We start from the raw sequence: 21,781 nt of genomic DNA on the forward strand, positions 1-21,781 counted from the left end.
CAGCACTGTGTGGGTCTTTACTGGTAGTCTTTACAGAAGCCAATGCCTGAAATGAGAATCTTTTTTTCCCCCTGTTACCAGTGCGGCCTTCGACCTCTCTCTCCTGGCTTGCTAGCTAGTGCTGTTCAGAAGAATTAAAATGATGCTAGTTTTACAAAAAACAAAATCAAACTGATACTAGGAATGATTAAAAAACCCTTAAATGCCTCACTTTATTAGATTTGTTGATTGTAAATGTGTGAGTTCAACTAACTCACTTCTTCCCTTTTACCTTATCTACAGCTTCTTTTCAGTGTGTATTAACAACCAAGATGAAGAAACAGCTGAGTTTATGGGATGGAGTTCAGAAACCTGCATCCTCATGCAGCTCTCCCCTGAATGGCTGGGTCAGCGAGGACAGTGTGTGCCACCTCAGCTCTGGGGATAGAGGTGATCTCTCCCACCTTTTTCACCAAGCCTTGACCCAGGACTCCCGAGAGAGGGAGGAGAGCAGCGCTGCCCTGGAAACCGTTAAGATCAAGGAGAAGCTGAAGAGGAGGAGGATGTCTGAGGGTCTGATAGCCTCAGAGAGAGGTAAGGCGGGAGCCTGCCCACTCTTCTGCGGGAAGAAGGGTCTTTTCCCAGCCTAGAGAGCTAGCGCACTTACCCAGTGAACAGTTCATAGAATCATAGAATGGTTTGGGTTGGAAGGGACCTTAAAGATCATTGAGTTCCAACCCCACTGCCATGGGCAGGAACACCTCCCACTAGACCAGGCTGCTCAAAGCCCCATCCAGCCTGGCCTTGAACACCACCAGGGATGGGGCAGCCACAGCTTCTCTGGGCAACCTGTTCCAGTGTCTCACCACCCTCACAGGAAAGAATTTCTTCCTAAAAGTTCACCCCCACGTGTGCCCCCTGCAATAACCTTCCCTGCTTTCAGTGCCCTGTGTAGCCCTCCTCTTGCTGTAGGGGTGTATGACTGTGCGACAGGGAGCGGAGAGGGAGGGTCTATGTGCAGATGACTTGTTCTGGGTCACCACAGGTCCCTGGGCTCCCTGCTGTCTGATGGAAGCCCAGAGGACCAGGGTGTTCCTCTGGTGGGTCTGGAGAAGCGGGGAAGTGTCGTCCTATAACCTGCTTCAAGTGGCTGCCAGCATGAGCATGTTTCCCTGGGCAGTTATTTAGAAGTCTGCAAGAAATCTGTCCAATGAAATATCTAGCGTCAGGTGCATTGTGTTTGCAGTGCTGCTTCTATTATACTTTGTGTCTCCGTTTTGCAGGCCTGGCTGACTCCAGTATCCCTCCAGGGATTTTCCTGAAGCCGGTACTTTGCCGCTCAGGTTCCCAGAGGCTCCAGCGAGCCTTCAGGCCTGTGCCTCCCATCCAGAACGGCCTGCCTTCCTCAGAGCCCAGCAGGATGATCAACGGAGAGCAGGAGCATGGGGAAAATGCCACAGGCTGTGTCGGCAGCGATGGGAATAACAAGGAGTGGATGTCCGAGGGAAAAGGATATAAAGTAAGGAAACCAAGCCAAATCACGTGTGGTGGATCCACAGGTTACTTCCTGTAGGCAGAGCTCTCAGATCTTCTTTCTCTGTGGTGCGAGCCCAGGGAAGCAGCTGAGCCCAGGAAGAGCTCAGCTGGACATAGCGCTTCAGGCTGTCTTTGCAACGTGCGTACTGCAGACTTCATGTCCTCAGCATATATCATAGGAGAAGAGGTCTTTAAATAGTTTCTGTGCTCTCTGGTGACTCCTGCTGGGTTTTAGGACTGAGAAAACACCAGCAACCAGTCAGAGCAACTAAATGTGTCTAATCTGGTCAAGCATATCCTTCTACACTTAGTAAAATACATGTATCTGTGAGCCACCTGTACATTCCAGTTACTGTTGCAGACACACCAGTGTCTTGGTGGCTTTTTATAGCAGCACTGTCTGGTTTAGAAAAAAAAAAAGATGTTTTCTGGAGCAGTTAGTCCTGCAAACTCAACTTTAGGTTGTCCCAGCTTTTGAGTTGTACAGCCGTGTCCTTCTGCACAGTTCTCTCTAATAATATTTCTGGAGTTCGGCTGCTTCTGTGCAGCTTCCTGCCCTCCCATGGGTCTGCCTGGGAATGCCAGTGATGGGAACTGGCAATGTTGGTCATGGGCAGTAGAGTCCAGACAGACCCCATCCGCTCAATTGCCTTTGCAGGAGGGACAGAAGCCACAGTTGTTCTGATTTTGCTGTGGTGGGCAGGAGATGGCAGCTGAATAATAGCTTTTGTAAACAGGACGACCAATAGAAGTGCACTTGATTTCAGCCTTGCAGATACAGGCTATCCCTGCCATTAACTCTGTTGGTCCCCCCACTCTTTGTGAGAACTTGGCTGGAGTTCAGCAAGGGCTGGTAGGGCCTTTAGGGTCAGTGGGAGGAGAGTGATCTAAAGCCATTCCTGTACCATCAGAAAGGCTAGCAGAGGCAACGGCACCCCAAAACACCCTTAGGACAAGCAAATGGATGCCAGGTGGCACACAGCCACTGCCAGAGATAAGCAAGGGGATAGAGCTGGCAACAGCGTGGGACACGGTCTCTCTCTCCCATTTCCCTTTCCATTGCCCATCCTAGGCCAAGCTGCTCCATCAGTTTGACTTTTCTTTTCGTGCCAAGTCTAGGTAAAAGCATGGCTAAACGTCTTGTGGCATCAAGGAGGAAAGCTGGATGCCTGAGCTGAGCACTGTGTTCTGCTGTTTCCAGGCTTTCCTGCCACCCTTGTATTGCAGTAACGGGGATGGGAAGAAGTCGCTGGGAGCAGCTTTGATTCCCCCTATCCCTAAGTCAGCACCACCAACTGATGAGGATCCTGGCAGGGCTGCAGTGCCTCTCCCAAGCTCTCAGCACCTGGTTTTCCAAGAGGACCTGGAGATGAGGTAAGCCAAGGTGTCTGCTTCTCCAGTATGCCGTTTACCTTGCTCTTCCTGTCTCGTGAGGTTATTCTCCACAGTCAGGTCTCCAATAGATTTATGTAAACTTCTGTACATTCCCCTTTTTGGGTATCTATGATGATGCTGCACAATGTCAAAACCAACATCACACACCCTAAGAGCAGGGGCTGCAGAGGGGAGAAAGAGGCAGGACTTCAGAGGACCTTAAAAGCAGGTCCTCTGCTGGACTCTGATACTGACTCACTCTGTAATCTTTGTGGTGCCATTTGGGAACTGCATTGCACGGATCTGCATACAGCATCTGGTTTTGTGTGTGACCTTTGACTGCCAATATCTGTACCTGCAAGTATATGTTAGGGCAAATACTGGCTACTGTTGAGCTGTCTGCTGTAAACGTCAGTCGTAACCTCTACGTGTCTGGGCCTTCGCTGTGAAATGAGAGCCCAGATAAACCTCTGCTTATAGATGTCTAATCCTATAGATGTGTGATATTCACATATGGTTTAAAGGTCAAGATGCTAGAGAAGATGCTAAGGTGAATATGCTAGAGAACAGGTTATATGCCTGTAACTGATGGAAAGGTATTTGCTTGGATATGCGCGGGGAAATCTAGCTGTCAACCTTATCCTAGTTACAACAGTAAATAGGGAGTCATAGCAATACAATGCCAATTTAAAAGCTTCAGCACGGCTTTTAAAGTACAATCAGAATATACTTACCTAACACCTGAGTGGGAAAACCCCTTTTTCTTCTTGAAAGAGCAGGGAGATGTAATATTATTCTCAGGAGACGTCAGTGGTGTTACCATGCAAACAAGATACTCTCATCAGTTTAAGGCATAGCCAGGCAAAGTTAGGCTTCTGCAGCAGTATAAAGGTAGCTGCCCTCACTACAGCCTTATGACTGGCTTAACATCTCTTGCCGATTCAGAAAAGATGTAGGTAACAGTCACAGTCCCTTAGCTCCAAAAGGAGAGACAGCAGAATTGCATAGTTAAGGCCCAAACTGAAGAATGATTCCTGTGCTTCAGCTGGAGCTTGATGAGCTGTGTGTGACTCCAGCAACTGAAAGTTTAATGGCAATTAATCAGCTTGGCATATTGTTGGTTTTATGGGTTGCATTTCCTCCTTCATCAGAACGACCTTGCCAAGAAAGTTTGCCTCCTTTAATGCTACCCCCCTTCTCTTTCTAGCTTCTCATATATTCTTTTATCCTCAATTTTCTTAAGGCCAAGATCAGGCAGCAGAAGTGAAGAGAAGACCCTTAAACCTCTAGGTAAGTACAGGACATGAATGCCCTAAAATGAACACAGGAATCCTGACCGATAGGTCGCACTGTGAAAGTCTGGTGGAAAACCAGCCTGTAACTTTTTTCAACTCCTTGATGTGCTCACATGACTCCCCCCAGAGCCCAGTCTCTGGGAAATGTGCTTTGGTGATCCAGTGAAAATGACCCCAGCACAGGGTTTTGAATGGCAGGAGCTGGAGCCAAGGGGAGGTACCTTGGGGCCCTGGAAATGCACAGCAGGGAAAAAAAACTTTTCTCTACCTCCTGCTCATACCTTTTATCTCCCTGTGTGCTCTCTCCTGTCACAAAGGTCAGAGAAAAACGAGGTGTTTTGCATGAAATGAGAAATGTTCCCACTCCTTCCTCCTACACTTGAAGGAGAAAACCTTCCCTTGGAGCAGATTCTGAACTAAATCCTTTGAGATCTGAAGCAGATTCACCAACACTGCCTATTTTTGCACTGGGAGAAAAAGTGAAACCTTGTGTGACAGGAAGTCCTTGTGAGGACTTACATCCTTGTGAGGATTAACAGAGAAAGAGACTTAAAAAAGGATCCAGCCTATGCCGAATCTGAGCTTTCCATCCTCATAAAGCACAAGCCTAAATTCAATGCCAAGGAATGAACTGAGGTTTCCTTTTTGCAACTCATTTCCCTCAAACCACATACGCTAGCTTTATGATTCCACATCTCTTCCCTTATTCTGTCTGCATACATCAATACAGCAAACTGAGGCTGGGGTGGGCTTCTCCCCCTCCCTGCATTATCACTAGCATTAAGAGTTCTGCAAGACAAGGTGTGGCACCTGGGGCATCTGCATCAGCCAGTACTTTTAAGTTGAAAACCTCAGTGACACTGTTGCTGTCCCTTTGCCACATGTGGGTTTGTAGCGATAGGAGAGATGAGAATTTAACAAATAATTTTGCTGATGCAGCAAAAGGACTGAGATCCACTGGCCCCTCAGCTCCAGTGTTAGTTCTGCTAAATAATGGGAATGCCCCACAGGAATTATTCCTTTATTGCTGATACGCGGCTGGGATGCTGAATGCAACTAGGGAGAAGTATTGCTGAGTAAGTAAGGTGACGTTTTTTGCCAGATACATTCTGGACTAGAAATGAGCTATATCATTAAACCATCTCTCTCTGTCTTTTATTATTGACCTGACCGTTCCACAGGGGAAAAAAATCCTGATTTAGGAAAGTTATTGCCTTTGTACTGCTTGACTATCCCATGATTTTATCATCTGTGAAGCCATGTAAACAATGATTAGTTCTCTGAGTTTGAACAGCTCCGTTGGAGAGTATTTCAGAATGAACTACACTGTGCTATTGCCATTAAGAAAATCAGCCTTTAGTGAGGCTGCCCAGAAATTGGGATGATCTGCTGCAATTTAGAATGAAACCCTTGGGGAAAAGGAATTCTAGCTTCCAGAAAACAATTCTGGGTTTGGTAGCTCTCTAGCAATCCTACGCTTTTCTTTAAATGCCCTCTAAAACATTCCAGCAAAGAGGAGGAAATGTTCATTCATACCTCTACAAAGGCATATAGCTATTAAAAATCAGGAGTTCTTTTCATAACTGGGAAAAAGGGGATGTTTACTAAAATCAAAATGCATGGGGACAGATAGGAACCTTTTTGGCAAGGGCAATCTCCCATCTCTCTGCTCTTCTCTGTCAAATACAGCTGCTCTCCAGAAGCCCAGGGCTGAGGCCTTTATCATGTGGTAGGTTTGAGTCTGACGGCCAACAGAGCAATGTCATTTCTGCTGCCAGTGCAATACGGCAGTACCCCAACTGTTTGGAGAGGCGGTATGTTCCTTATTGTTCCCCTACACAATCTCTATCTGTGTCTTAGCAGAGCTCCAGCCTCTGGAACCCGTCTTGCCAGCTCTCTGTGTTACTGGTGGCATGAAGTCTGCTGGGCACTTCCGTGAACATGTGCCCCCGTTAACAGGCCTCCCACTCAGCCAGGCCAAGCAGATGGATCACCCTGTAAACCCTCGCCTTCTGAGCGACGACGACTTGAAGGACAGCAATGGAAGGGTAAGGGCTAAGGACAGGGGTGATGAGCCTTCCTTTTCAGTTGACTGCTCAGTGCTTAGCACAAAATGTCACTGAAAATCATCATCTTTGTCTCTTGGGGTGTCTTTATGCTTAATGATGTATTTCCATTGCAACTAGATCCATGTTATGTTGTCCAAGTCAGCTCAGAAGAAAATACACCAGAAGCGAATGAGAGAGATGGAGCTTTTGCGTAGAGAGAGGGAGAAAGAGAGAGAGTCCTTGCAGCTTCCTAGGCTGAGTGTTGACCCTGGGGATGCAGCTGAAGAAAGTAAGTGGTTGCTATATTTGGTTGTGGGCCTTTATGTTCACTTGCTCGCTATTTGCAAAGTGTTGCAAATGTTTATGAAATGGGACTGGAAAGCTGTTACACTTGCATCTGAGTGGAATTTAGAATAGGATTTATTTCCGCTTTTCAAAGAAAAATACAGAGGCAGGAATGGTCTTGCCCGTGGCCCACACTGAGTCAGTCACAGAATATCACCTGCCCCTTTCTCCTACAAGTCCTCCTACTTTCTCCTAGCTTCTCCCTTTCTCCTCCTGTACAATCCTACACAGAATTATCTCCTGGATAATTCTGTTTTGCAAACTACATGGTGGCTTCACACTCTTTAATTGAGAGTAGCCTCCAGGAAAGGTGAATGGGGGAGTCCAAAAGAATGCTTTTCAACCAAGGTGCAACCTGGAAGAAACAAAATTAAACTATTTCTATTTAAAACACAAAACATCTTGCTCACGCGATAGGACAGGCTATTACGCTCACACCACTCCCTGCTGGAGGAACTTGCATTGCAGAGCCAGGCTGGAGCCCTTAGCCAATGCTCACGTTTTCCCAAATGAGCAAGCAGCTCTGCTGACTTTAATTGCAGCTGAGGGGCTCCGATTGTACCGCTGCATGCGCTACCAGGAGTGCAGCCGCAGCAAATTTCAGGGGCAGCACTCAGCCCAAGGGCATCGGGCAAGGTTATCTGCTCTTTCGCTTGCTATTATTTTCTAAAGTACTGGTGAGGAGCGCCGAGGTGGGAGCCCCAGAAATGTAACTTCCCTATCCGGCCTCTGGAACAGGAAAGCAAACACAAAGCAGAAGTGACTTTTCCTCATTTCTGAGGGAAAGCGTCACTGCCTTCTGTGATCACTCTCCCACAATAGTGTGCGACTGTTATGGCTGGAGTTGTCTGGGACAACCAAGGGATGTTACCCAGCTCCAGCAAGGTTTCTAGCCCTTTCCAAGCCCACAGCCACCTTGTCCAGCACTCTCCACTTACAAGGTCTTTCTTGGTCTCTGCAGGCTCTGGCCCACCACCTGTCAATGGGGCAGTTTCCACTTCCCCCGGCACGAGCAGAGAGAGAGCTCCTGCTGCCTCGGGCAAGCGGACCAACAGGCTCTCACTGCCCAGCATCCCTGTCATCAGCCAGGATGGCAACTTCCCACGCAAGCCCTCAGGTGAGCCTGCTGCGCTGCAGCCCCCGCACCAGCTCTTGCCTTGGAGCACAAACTGCCTCATTCCTCAGCCACAGGCAGGATCTCAGCTCCCACGTCTGTCCTGAGCACTGAGAGCAAACCTGCTTTGGATCCACTCCGGCCTGATGATACCGGAGCGGTTGGTGCTTACAGTTCATGAAGCAGTGGTGTAAAGCCTTAAGCTCTAGCTTTTGCCTGTACTGAGAGACCAAAATACAGCTCTGGTGCCAGGAGGCAGCTGTAACTGCAGGCCTGAGCTCCGGTGCAGTCTGGCAGGGTGTGCTCGCTGTGCACATATGTGCACCACCACAAACAATTAGCCACTTGCCGTCCTGGCCCTCTGCCTGGGCTCTCTTTTCTGCCTCTCCTACTTTCCTACTATTCCAGCAAGGCTTGTCTCTGCATGGAAGTTAGTGACTCGGTGCAACCATGCTATCGCACCTACAAGCGCTTAATGGCTTCTAGCCTCTCTCATCTCACTGCCTGCCACAAAAATTGGGAGCAAGCCCTGCCTCTTCTGTCACCCCACCCAAATACGGTGGCCGTGTGTAGCAGGTGACGTACAGTAGAGGCTGCCTGGTGCTCCCAAGCTGCTTGCTACCTGCAACAAATACACAGCAGGTGGCCAGTACATAGTGATTCTCGTCTCTCCTTGGTGGGTGGCCTACCTTGTGTTATGATCTTGAGTAGCCAGAGTTAAGAAAAAGGGAGCTAGGAATGAGTTTCATGGTGATGCTACTCAGATTTTCAACATTGACCAGGACTAGCCTGATGTGGTTCTCCATTCCTACTGAATATATTTGCGTGTGTATATATCTATCTCATATTGAATATATGTATATCTACATACTCGTGCAGTGACATCACTGATGTCAGTGACAGTGCTATTGGTGACATCCAAATTAGTCCCCATGTGAATATTTTTGATTTTGCAGTTCCTCCATCCTCCATACTTTGTAGAACACGCAAGGTAGCATAAAACCCCTGCCGAGTCCATAGCAGTTCATCCAGATTCTGTGCAGTATTTATACTCAGTGCTGTTAGACAGCTCACATATTTTCATCTACACTTTAGAAAATGAGCTTTTGAGGGCAAGACATGAAGGCTTTGACCTACAGTGCTTTTGATGACAAATAGGTTTCATAGACAAATGAATCTGTCATCTGAATTTTCTTATACCCTTTATATTTATTGTCAAGAGAGTGTTTCCCAACAATTTGCATCTATATTTACATATTTTTATTCTCAGTTCACATTTGGAAGGTGTTTTTTTACAACTATCTAGACTAGAAATTGCATTTTTCCACAAGAGAAAGCTTAGGCATTGCACAGTTTGCAAACAAGTACGTTTGATGACAAATAAATTTCACCTCACCATCTTCAAAACGCAGCCAGTGGGTACCTCTGAAACAGTAAATATTCATAACACTTGGAAAATAGCAAAATCCATAGACTACTACTTTCCCAAGAGTATGCTAAAAGAGTATGAGCACTCAGCTGCCTGCTGTCTAGAATACTTGAAGTAAATGGAAAGGAAGTGTCCGAACCAATGCTGGTTTGCACCCATAGGTAATCTTGGCTGGGAAATCGGGTTGCTGTCTGCTTGGCGGTGGGGTGCCTTGCCCCGGGGAGTATGCGATGGGGGTGTCTGACTGTCTCCTTACAGCCAACTTGCCAGCCATTGCTCTGGACACCCTAGATGGGGGAGAGGAGCCAGAGAGTGGGGACGCCCAGGAAGCCAGGCCCTTCCCTTACCCACAGCAGGCGCTGCTCAGTGCGCTCGCAGGGCTCAGCAGCAACGACTGGTAAGAAATCCCCTTGTTTACTCTTTTTCCCTCTCAGTGTAAGTTAGAACTGTTTTTTCCCAGTGCCTCTGAGCGCAGGCACCCCAGATATCCAAAGGGAACTCGTGAAACCGCTCCAAAGCAGTCACAGTCTAAAGATGTAAGAGCAGCCTTAGTTTTGCTTTGGTCCGTAGCGGTGCTAATGCCACAGCAGGTCCATGCTGTTTCCCAGCTTTACCTTCTGCTACATGTAGCTGCAAATTAAATGCTAAGGGAAGAGAGAAAAGTTGTGGAACAAGATCATTTGCTGGCTGAAGCCAGAAGCAGGATGGAAGCCATCTTGAGTACAGAGATTAGGGGCCCCAGGTGACTGGGACATAGTAAGGATGTACCTCTGACAGCAGCAGATGGAGACAAGGCCTCCCTGTGACCTCCTGCACCTGAGTCCCAGCAGTGCCTACAGGGAGAAATAGACTCAGACGTGGTGCAGAGTTGCTCAGCCTGTCACTCCTGCTGAAGGGTTCATGGCAGAAGACAAGGAAAAAGAAAACCCAAAAATCTTTAGGGATCTTGCACTTTTAGAATTCAACTTTTTCCTTCTTACTGTTTAATAGAGGCTCAGCAGATTTCGTTGATAATCCCAGTGTGTCCTGAAACTTGACACAAGCAGGAGGCGATATCAATGTTTTTGGTAATTTTCTTTGGTGAAAACCCAATCTTTTTTGGTAATTGCCTTTCAGGGAGCGGAAGGCAGAGGGACTCCGCAGCATCAGGCGCCTGGCTATCTGCCACTCAGAAGTCCTTCTTTGTAGACTTCATGATGTTTCCTTGGCCGTTACAAAAGAGGTAAGAACATTATGTATAATTGTGTCCCAAGTACCTCATACACGGGTTTGTTGTTTCCTGGGACTTTTGTCTAGGGGTAATTCTTACGTTTCCCCTCATGACTTCCTCAGGTGAACAACCTCCGCTCAAAGGTGTCTCGCTGTGCAATCAGCACTCTTGGAGACCTCTTCGGGACCATGAAGAAGCACATGGACCATGAAGTGGATGAGGTTGCTCGTGTCTTGCTCCAGAAGATGGGGGACTCCAATGAGTTCATTCAGAAAGCAACTGATCGGTCCCTGGGGATCATGGTGGGGAATGTAACACCAACACGAGCAACGACGGCTCTCATGGCTAGTGGAGTCCCGTACGTCAATCTTCTCTTAGTGATATCTATCACCTTAAATTGTGTGGGCAGGGGGAAGGGACAGGAGGCAGAAGGGGAATGATGGAAGGGAAGGGTATCTGCAGATTTGGAGATAAAAAGGTGGAATAAGCCCCAATCCTGCTGCAGCTCTGCCTGTATAGTGGGAGACCTCTGATGAGTCAGCATGAATTGTCTTTCATGGCCTTCTTTCCCAGAGTTAATTTCAGGAAAGAAATTGACTATCAACTAGTCCAGGGAGATTGAATTCCTCCCTCTTCCTTGCAGGTAGCCCCCTGCACAATGCCAACTTTGTGTTTATCTGAGGACAGAAGCTTCTACAGTTGGCCAAAATTGCAGCCAGGACACGTGGCTCCTTCCCCCAGCAATGACAGGGAGCATGCTGTCACCGAGGCCTGTGCTTCTGGCCCTCCTTTTTCCCCCTGCCCCTCAGTGTGTGTTCTCTCGTTCCCAGCCACCGCAATGTCCTGGTGCGGAGGTGTGCGGCCAAACACCTACTGACAGCGATGGAGCTGATCGGAGCCGAGAAGCTCCTCTCCGGCGTGCCTTACAGCACCGACCTGCTGGTGCGCACGGTGGTGAAGCTTGCTCAGGACTGCCATCAGGACACAAGGTGATGATCTTCCTTTCACCTCCCCAAATCTGAAAACTGTTCCATGTCTGGCTAGAAAAGATAAAAACCATAAAAGAGTGGAACGTAAGTAAATATGAAGCAAGTTACTTCACGGCGTGGTGAATGTTGCTGGGGAAACGACTGTACTGGGTAACATGAAGGGGTCCAGTAAGAAGGACCATTGCCAAATTCCTGTGACTCGAATGATTCTTTATTCAGATCAACTGAGATCAGATTAGCCAGTTACACAGTTTTGTTCAGTCTTACGTGCACAATCAAAGCTGAAGTGTTGGCCATTGTTCGTCACTGAAGGATCCCAAACATCTGCTTCTGGTAAGGTTAAGACTGCCCTAGAAAAATTCCAGCTGTCTTTGTATTCAGTCTTTCTAAATCCCTTCTGCAGATTTAGATGCCTATGATAGCCACAAATTCTTCTTCCCAATCATCGTATAATGTTGTTGCCAGTGGCTGAGTGACCTCCAGATTTCCTCCTGAAGATAGCTGTATTTTCGTAGTAGAAAAACCACACCAAAAAAATAAACTTCCAAACTTGCTTTGATTATTAATTTGAGTTTCCATTAATAGATGGCAAGAACACATGAGCAACTAGCTGCCCATGTGCAGACGTGTAGGATAGAATAATAATAGTAAGCGTGAGGTGATTTGTCCTAGCATCTCCACCAGGTAAAGAAAGGTAAATTCTTATGCAATGGCAGCAAGACACTGCAAATAAGCCATAACATCAAAGCAGGAGATGTGCTTTGCTCATCCCATGGGATCCTGCAATCCCACAGAAGTGTACCCACAGTTTCAGAGTGAATTTGTATTTTCCTGTGTCCCTGTGTTCTCCTCTTGCGTTCAGCTGGCAGCGTTGTGCAGTGGCAATAAGTGGAGCTACATATCTATCTCTGTTGAATAGGTAATACCTTCTCATTAAGGTATTACACGAGTTTAAAATATCAGCTTATCTTATTAACTCTTTTCCTTTGTTTATTCAAAAGGCTAGGGAGAGAAGACAGTAAAAGAGAAATCTGTGGAAGAAAACAAATCATTCATTTCTTTCTTTCTTTCCTGTGTTAGATGTTATGGACGGAATATGCTGAATATGTTGATGAATCATAAAAAATTTAAGAAGTATTTGAAACAGTCTGCCCCCTCACATGACTTGTTGGATGTTATGGCAACAATTCAGCAGAAAGTAAGTGCTTGGCAGGAGAAATGTCTCCTTTATGCAAGTATTGAGTTTGCTAATATGAGATTAAACAGACCTAGTCTTTCTTTATATCATTCTTTTTCCGCTAAATCATTTTCTTCCTGGGAATAAACTGTTGATCCTTAGTCTGTTTATCTAGTGAAGGAACCAGTATGATTAGAAATAAAGTGGGTGCATTTTCACTATCAGCCACAAAGAGGAAAGGGAAGTGGGAGAAAATGGTTTTAATGATGGCCATGGCCCAAGCAGGAGCTGGGGGGCTCGGGGAGCAAGAGGGAGAGCACACCGCCCACACCTTCAAGTGTAAAATACCCAACACCAACACCACCCATGCACCCTCCCAATAAAGCAAGGAAGTGAGAACAGTGCTTCTGAAGATAATAGAGGCCTTTGCAACAGATGAAGGAAGCAGTAGTGCCGAGAAAATTTCCAAATATACAAAAGATGAACAAGGCAACCATAATTAGTACATCTATTGTCTGTATTCTGGGAATGCTGCCCTGCTGTCATGCACTGCGGAGCTGGAAGAAGCTTTGTGAATTCAGCATCCAGTGAAAAATCATCCCTATTTTTGTTGTTCTTTCATTCCTCTCCATTTACAGCCTAGAAAAGTAATGAGCCTTTGTGCAGGAACAGGGAGAGTAAGTGTGATCCAGACCAACGCCCAACACAATGGGCCAACCTGCGGAGTCCAAAAGTGTCCCACTGTTCCCTTTAAGAAGGCTTGTTCCCTACCAGTTCGCATTATTCTCATTTGTGCTCAAGTTTAACAAATGCAGGATCTTATACTGCTGCCCAGGATGGTAGCACCTGTAACCTGCCTTGGGTTATTGAAAACCAACAGTAGACATCACGGAATCTCTGGCCTGTCTCCCTCTCTAAGTTATGAAGTGTTTTCCTAAGCCTTTCTTGGTAGCAGTGATCCGGGTTATAACTTGTGTTTTAAACAAGTCATTTGCTATATTATCTTCTATGATTCATGTGTTTTTATATACCCTTGTAGGAGACAGAAGAACATAAATGTGAAGCGCCACCTGCCAAGGACCGCAGGAAGTCTAAGAACAGTGGCTTGACGAAGGCCCAGGACAACTTACCTCACGATGGAGGGTACTGAGCACTTGTGTTATATCTGACAATGCACATGACAAGCTTTACATGTCTCTTCCTCAGTAAAATCTTTCCGGTGGAGATCAGCCAGAGGTTGTTTCCTTGCCCTAAAAATCTTCTGTGATAAAAAACGTCTGCTTCTGCTTTAGGCTGAACACAGCTGCCCTTGGAGGGTTTTCACAAAAACTGAGAGAGGGGAAGAGACACCCACTGGTTGCAGCTCAGAAGATCCAGTGCAGTGGCAAGAACAGTGTTGTGGAGGCTGTGGGAGGGTGGTGTCTCTGCTGTTTGACTCGGGACATGAATACCCTGATTGAAATTACTTATCTGAGCAAAGTCCTTTTTAGATGGGTGGTTTGATGGGAAGTCCCAGTCTAGAACCAAGATGCCATTCCCAAAAGTAGCACTTTCCGTGCATGTGGTTTGGCCTGGCTTTCTGGCCCTCAAACAGTACCAGCAAGACAACACCTGAGCAGTTCTGGTCAACGGACGTCTCAGCGTGGCCTTTTTCTGTAGCTATTCCTGTCATTCAGACCCACTACTGGTTGGTTGATGCACACCATGTTTTTTCCCCTCTGTGCTGCAGTCAGCATTTGAGAGAGGAATTTGGTCCTTGCTGTCTCCCCGTGCCAGTGGGAGAGCTGCTTGTACCTGTTCTCCTCTGGTAACAGAGTGGCTTTATTTAGCTCTGGTGTGCTCAGCAGTGGCAGGAAGGTGGCCACGTGCCTCCTCCAGTTTCAGGGTCTTCTTCAAAGTACCTGAAGAAGGACAGGAAACCTTTCAACGCTTCTGGTTGAGGCTGGGTTATTTAGAGACCTGAAAGCTGAAAAAAGTGGAACATGGAGTTGCAATTGCAGTAGTAAACTTCATGCCAAATGGCTAGAGAAAAGCTAAGATAATTCTTCCATTTCTTAGAAATGTTCCGCACTTCAGAAAAGGCAAAGAAAAAATGTAACCCTGGAAAATGGAGGCCTGCAATTTTTACCTCAAGGGTACTGTAGGAAAAGAGTTTGAAAAGAGTTATCCAAAGACATGGATGTAAGCGAGATCAAATGTGAGCTTAGTATTGGCAGATGATGTCTGCCTTTTTTGAGATGCTTGATGTTATGGGCAAAGGAAGTGTTTTATGGCTGATACAGAATAATGGACTGTAGTGAGGTGCCTGAAATGGAAATTATTATCAATTCTGGAAAAGACCAGAATTTAGGAGAACTTCAATGGAGGCAAAGTGTGCAAGCACAGGGGGAAAGAGTGTCGAGTAGAGCTGAATGGGAAGTACTGGGCTGAGGGAGGTTACCAATGACATCCTGGGGTATTATTCTTGGAACTAATCTTTGTTTCATATTTTCCTTTAACAATTTTGGCAGGAAAAGACAGCAAACTGACAAGACCAAAAAGAAGATGGAAAGAATTGCTGTTAAAAAGGAATGAACTAAGACGACTGATCTACGGGATCATCCCATGGAAGTGACTGAGGAAGAGAAAGATGCGGTTGTAGTCAACAGTTACACAATAAACATCATTACCTATACCTATATGATGCAATGGCATAAAAAGCAAAGACTAATCTTAGGATGCGTAACGGCAGAGTTGTGGCAGGGAAGTGTTCATGCCAGCAGGTTCTGCCATCCCCTTGGGAAATTGCACACCATTCTGGCCACCCTTCTTCAGCGAGAGGCAGCTAATCTAGCATGCCCAGAGATGATTTGCTAGCACAGCCAAGGAAAAGAACAGTCTATTTTAGGAGGTTACCAGAGCATGGCTTGTTTAATGCAGCAGACTGAAAGCTGAGGCAGAGGGTATGGTTGCCATCTGCCATAAACCGTGGAAAATGATGTGTGAATTCAAAGGTAATGCTGAATATGAGGATAAAACTGTGTGTGAATGAATACTTTTATGCCAGGAAGTGAAATCAAGAACCTAAGAAAGCATCTTGGGTTCTAGAACATTTGGGCAAAACCCCAAACATTTTAGCGCAGAGTGAATCCTGTAACTTGGTGCTGCAACCACAAAGGAGACTGGGCAGCAGTGCCTGACAAATGGATGCTGAGGTACTTGCAAATAAATTGAGCATGACAACAAATTATTCGAACAAATTGCAACACCCGTACGATCTTCTCTATCAGCATTAGGAACTAACCAATGGCTCCTATCTGATAGATTGCCTTAGTGGGAAAAGATTAATCAAAAGGATCACCATTTGATAGTGGATACACTCGGTGTAGCCCAAACCAATGTTTCTTTAGCTCTTAGGTGTATTCAAGCTCAGCTGTGGATGCAATCTACAGTAGCAGCAATTATATGAGAAGGTGAAGCAGGTACATTGCCCACTGAAATTTGAAAATTAATCTGGGATAATGCAACTGAATTTGAAAGAGAATTTCAATCTTGATGGAACAGTAAAGCTACAGCTTTTGTTCTAACAATAAGCAATGCTTCAGTGTATACCATATACCCAATCACTGCACTAGGTTTATATCACAATGGAACTATACTTTATCTATTAGAACATAGAGTGTGGGCCCAGTGGAATAGGAACAAATGGCAGACCGTTGATGTTAGTGCATGTGTCATACGAGAACGACAAGAATTTATTTGTGAGAGTAACACCATCAAAGCCCAAGACATTTTTCTTGACACTGAACAGAATGTTTGTCATTTTGAAATATATCATGATGAAAATCCTGAAAGTGTACTTACATACATTGGAAAGGGATGTGTTTGTATGAGAACCCTTTGTGATACTATAGTCGTAGACAACGTTATTGTAAACACAAATAATCACTCAAATGTTTGTATTCGTAATTTTATTAGGGTTGCAGGATGTGACTTTAATTATACAGCCCCTGTTTAGTCTTATCAATTATTACAAGCTAATTATACACTAATTTGAGATTTGTTGCCTACCCCCATTGGAATGAATCTTATATTAATAAAGAAACTTCTGCACCACGGTGACCCGTGTCAGCTGCTAGAATGAATCCGAAACAGTGGACACAGGACTAATCACTGTACAGCATGACACAGAAGACACACCATGTTTTTGAAAGAGTAAAGAAGGATGGAGAATATCATTGGTGGGATCTGTTTTTTGGATATTCTCCTTCAGCTACTAAAGTATTGAATATATATCGATACACCCATTGTTAGTAGTGTTAGTTTCAGTCGTTGTTTTGACAATAGTGCAACTGTTATTTCGGCTCAGAGTAAGAAATTTCATCAAGAAAATTAGAGCATTATCAATGGTAATGAAGTATGAACAAAATGAAGTGTTGCAAAAGAATTCGCAAGTGTATTGAAAAGGGGAGGATTGAATCAGAGATCCCCCAAACTGCTGCTAAATCGTGTAGATATTTGATTAAGAGCAATAGCAAACAGTGTGCCTTAAACTCTCTTTGAAGAAGATTGCCTAAGACCTTATGACCCCTTTGAGCTTCTATATTATTTAGAGATAGGAATTAATGGAGACAGTTATAAATGTGCTAAGACCTTATAACCTCTTAAGCTTATATATTATCTAGAAACAGGAATTAGCAGAGACAGTTACAAATGTGTTATTATGTAAAGTTAGTTTAGCATGTCATGTAGGAAGAAAATAAGAGAATCTATAATCACAGAACCAGAAAGAACCAATTTGAAGTGACGCAAGCTGCCAAGTTTGCAAAACAAGGGATATAACGACCCAGGTTCATCTAGAGGACAACTGATGAAGAGGAAGACACGATTCTATGATTCTATGACCACCTGATGAAGTAAACGACCACCAGACTGACTGCGATTACTAACAAAGGACGGTAGATGGGAGCAAAGACCGTGAAATAATTTGTAATGTAGTTACGTAAATAGTTCTAGAAATAGGCGTGCTTATGATAATCGTTTTGTGGAAAATCATGAATATGTAAAACCCCATGCAAACATAAACCATTTGAAATCACTGCTGAGCGGGAGCACCTCGAGGAAAATCCCGGTGCGACCCCAGCGCTGCAATAAAGAATTACCTGCTTAATAGTCACATTGGCTATTGAGTCCAGTTCTTTGTGTTTCAGTTGGAAGGGACCTTAAAGATCATTGAGTTCCAACCCCCCTGCCATGGGCAGGGACACCTACTAGACCAGGTTGCTCAAAGCCCCATCCAGCCTGGCCTTGAACACCTCCAGGGATGGGGCAGCCACAGCTTCTCTGGGCAACCTGTTCCAGTGTCTCACCACCCCCACAGGAAAGAATTTCTTCCTGAGATCTCATCTAAATCTCTCCTCTTTCAGTTTAAAACCGTTCCCCCTTGTTCTATCGGTCCACTCCCTGATCAAGAGCCCCTCCCCAAAGGGACAGCTAAAGGCCAGCGAACAGCAGATCAGGGTAGCTCTGGTCTGTGAAGGAGCAGGGGAGCGATCCCGATGCTCCACAAAAAAATTGGGATAGAGGGTATGGCTGGGGGGAGATGGGGAGCAAAGAGAGACGGCCCCACAGCGCTGCGTAACAGAGGGTTTCGGGTGCCAAGCGTTCATGAACGCTTAGCACCATAACGTGTTTATGCACCGACAGCTGCATAAAGGGACATGATTAAGGTCACACATAACCACTGGTAGATTTAAGCACAGAACTCCAAAATCTGGACTTCCCAGATATTTTAGTAACCAAATGGAGGAACAAAAGGAGCAACTTCCAGGAAAGCTTTTCAGGGGGTGCTTTACCCCCAGTGCTGTAAACTAATAAGGGTCTAAATCCAAAGGTTGGTAATCTCTAAGAAACCCGTGCAATGGTAAACCCGTTTTCACACGCATCAAACCCAAGCAACTTGAAGGGAATTTCACCTGGAAAAAACCTCAGACAAGTCCCGCTGTATTTTTATGCTCAATGTGGATCACTGCTAAGTAAACATAACTGATGCTTATAACCAGTTTTTATTGTTGTTTTCCCAGTGATAATATTAATTGTGGAGGGGAAGCAGGACAAATAATGGGAATGACAAGTGAAAATTACCCCAGGTGAAGTACTGGAAAAGTCAAGAGCTGTAAGTGCTCTCAGATTCCAGAGAACTGAGGGCTGACAAAACCCCTGCCTGCCCTGACTTCCACCCCCTGGGCCCAGCAATGGAAATCTTAAAAATAATAATTACACTTAATTCTGTACCTTTTCACAATATCTTTTTCAGCCACTCCTACGTGACGGGATGTGAGTCTAAATAAAAGTCTGTTCAGCCTCTCCTGTGTGACTCACTTGGTGCTGCCATGGGCAGCAAAGCTGCTCAGCACCTGGAGAACTCAAAACAATGGGCTACTGCTGCTCTGACCACCTTGGGAGGAAGATGGGGAAACAATGCTTGTGAGCAACAAGCCTGTTTCTACTAAAAGATTATTTCACTTCTTGTTTCTCCTTTGGGCAGGAATGGGGCATTACTAACCAGTTCCTTCACCTCCGCAACTTTACATGTCAGAAGAAAGGGATCATTTAAATGGTTTTGGAAGACACTGGATACTCCAGGAGCTATCCTGAGAGCTGGGTGTGAAACAAGGAAGCTGTGTATCCACCCACAGTCAGGACACGCCTCTCCTACAAAAAAAAAGGCTACCAGTCCTTGTCAGACCTTCCAGCCCTGCCCAGTATTTCCCAACGGACACACCACCCTTCCTCCCTCCAAGCACCGGCCAGCGCCCTGCAGTGTGAATTGCCCTTTCCAGTTTCTGCTGGGAACTCCCAGCTCCTCAGACCACGTCCACCACTTCTCGATCCGAAGCCTGGAGCCCAGCGCTTCAGCAAGAGCCACTTGGCTCCTCTCTCATTACTGCCCAGGCAGTGAAAGATCATCTCCGCAGAGCAAATAAATGCTTGGCTCTGCTGGGCAGCAGCTGCCCCTCTCCAGGCTGGCTGCAGGTTTGACGTGGTTTCACACAATTCTTGGTGCACACGCTGTGGTTTGAGACACTCTACGAGAGGAAGCCAGAAGGATCGCTGTATCTATCAGTTTTTGGGGAAACCCTGAAACGCTTTAGGCAAGGAAATCCACCGGGAACTGGAAGAGGCACAAGGCTAAATAGCTGTGCTCTTTTGTACAGCATCTTGGGATGTTTTTCAGGAATGCAAATCACATGGACCTGACTTTTAGATCCCAAATCAACACAACCACCTTCCACTAGAAATGACAGAAGCCACTGCCTGGCTGTTGAATTGCCAGTCCCTCACCTGACAGAAAATCACTTTCCTTGAAATTGCTCCACAGCCACAAACCTGCTTCCACCTGTGAGGACTGATGTACTCACTGGCCAGGCTACTGTGACTGTCCCTTTCAATTTTATACATTTGCATAATTCTGGAAATCCCATCCTTGCTGTCTCCCCATGCCAGTGGGAGAGCTGCTTGTACCTGTTCTCCTCTGATAACAGAGTGGCTTTATTTAGCTCTGGTGTGCTCAGCAGTGGCAGGAAGGTGGCCACATGCCCCACTACCATGGTCAGGATCTCCCCATGCTCATGGCAGAGAGAGATTGCTCCCACTGGGCTTGTTAAGCTGTGGATCCAGTCCCTAGGGGAACAATAATGTAAGCATAGTAGTGGGCTGGCTGGCTGCTGGTTTTGCCTCTCTTATTGATCCTCTGGATCCTTTCAGATATGCCCCTTAATCTGACTGGGCAGGATTCATCCGTTGAGAGGCACCTGAGCTATTTATCCAGATTCCAATACCTGTTGTAGAGACACTTCTCCAGAGTGATTAATTTCCTAATAATACAGGCACCTCCCATAAGATGAGGCATTTGAACTTTGAAGTATTGCCTATTTTTCCCCACAAAGGGATGCTAGATGAGTACCTGGAAAGACATCTGAAGATAATGAGGTAAATCCCATCCTCAGTACCTTGGTTTTCCTAAGTAAGCACCTAGCAATAATGTTACTTGCAGATTGTCTCCTGTAATGATTGTCACAAGATCCAAGTTGCTTTTCAGATCAGGATCTAGCTGAAATCACAACATTAGGAAGCTTCCCTAAGATGTTTTCTTCACCAAAAGGTCTTACCTTGTTTTTATTTTCCAGTGTGAAGTCTGGCTGTGACGTACTCATCCTGCCCCGTCAGTCAGTCCGTCGCACGTCACTTCAGACTGCGGAAGAGACAGAACAGCTCACGGAGCTTTACAAGCTCCTGACAGCCAAGGACTTTCGGACACAAATAGAGGGAGTGATGCTCCTCTTAGATTACTGCAAAAACAGGCCCCAGCTCGTCTCCACTAACATTGTCCAGGTGTGTAGGGCACATCTATTGCTCCTTTCCCATTGGTTCCTTCCCCAAGCCTCTACCAGTGAAGTTAACTCAATGAGTCTTGACTCTATGTACTGGTTGTTTGGGAGACGCTGGTCCCTTCTTACCCAAACTAATTTAATTCAACTCCAGGCTTCAGGGCAAATAATTTCAGTGCAGATGTATTTCTCTGGCAGGTGCCTAGTGGTGCTGTTCATGAGATGATGACAGAATTTACTGTTGCTGTAGCTTCTGCTGTCTCCAACTACCAGTTAGGTTGAAATAAAGGAAACCCAGCCACTGAAAGCTTCATATCTTTTGTTTCCTTGACAGATTATTTGACGTTTTTATCCTGAGACTTAAGGATTGCAACAAGAAAGCGCAGCAGGCAAGATGGCCGCCGGGGGCCTAGGGCCGGGACTCCACTTCCCAGCAGGTACCGGGAGGCAAGATGGACGCCGGGGGCCCGGGCACCGGCGGTGCTGGCTTTGATGATACCCGTGCTCAGAGGTGCATGGGTAGCACTGTGAAAGTTTAGTCGCAAACAATCCTGTATCTTTTTTCAATTCCGTGATGTGCTCACATGGCTCCCCCCAGAGCCCAGTCTCTGGGAAATGTGCTTTGGTGATCCAGTGAAAATGACCCCAGCACAGGGTTTTGAATGGCAGGAGCTGGAGCCAAGGGGAGGTACCTTGGGGCCCTGGAAATGCACAGCAGGGAAAAAAAACTTTTCTCTACCTCCTGCTCATACCTTTTATCTCCCTGTGTGCTCTCTCCTGTCACAAAGGTCAGAGAAAAACGAGGTGTTTTGCATGAAATGAGAAATGTTCCCACTCCTTCCTCCTACACTTGAAGGAGAAAACCTTCCCTTGGAGCAGATTCTGAACTAAATCCTTTGAGATCTGAAGCAGATTC

The 21,781-nt window shown here is 46.0% G+C and overlaps 1 protein-coding gene across 1 annotated transcript in view; it reads left to right on the top strand.

Moving 5' to 3' along the window:
• Positions 1 to 311: 311 nt before the first annotated feature.
• Positions 312 to 21,781, top strand: part of LOC141474542 (TOG array regulator of axonemal microtubules protein 2-like) — a 31,646-nt gene continuing 10,176 nt past the window's right edge. The window contains exons 1-16 of the mRNA XM_074162491.1: positions 312 to 573; positions 1,263 to 1,498; positions 2,717 to 2,889; positions 4,133 to 4,179; positions 6,048 to 6,232; positions 6,371 to 6,521; positions 7,539 to 7,694; positions 9,379 to 9,517; positions 10,237 to 10,342; positions 10,453 to 10,688; positions 11,161 to 11,319; positions 12,400 to 12,517; positions 13,536 to 13,639; positions 20,665 to 20,871; positions 21,200 to 21,254; positions 21,334 to 21,376. Coding sequence (XP_074018592.1) covers positions 312 to 573; positions 1,263 to 1,498; positions 2,717 to 2,889; positions 4,133 to 4,179; positions 6,048 to 6,232; positions 6,371 to 6,521; positions 7,539 to 7,694; positions 9,379 to 9,517; positions 10,237 to 10,342; positions 10,453 to 10,688; positions 11,161 to 11,319; positions 12,400 to 12,517; positions 13,536 to 13,639; positions 20,665 to 20,871; positions 21,200 to 21,254; positions 21,334 to 21,376 — 2,377 coding nt within the window. The remainder of the gene's footprint in view (positions 574 to 1,262; positions 1,499 to 2,716; positions 2,890 to 4,132; positions 4,180 to 6,047; positions 6,233 to 6,370; positions 6,522 to 7,538; positions 7,695 to 9,378; positions 9,518 to 10,236; positions 10,343 to 10,452; positions 10,689 to 11,160; positions 11,320 to 12,399; positions 12,518 to 13,535; positions 13,640 to 20,664; positions 20,872 to 21,199; positions 21,255 to 21,333; positions 21,377 to 21,781) is intronic.

Source organism: Numenius arquata, chromosome 2, assembly GCF_964106895.1.
Source record: "Numenius arquata chromosome 2, bNumArq3.hap1.1, whole genome shotgun sequence".
NCBI lineage: Eukaryota > Metazoa > Chordata > Aves > Charadriiformes > Scolopacidae > Numenius > Numenius arquata.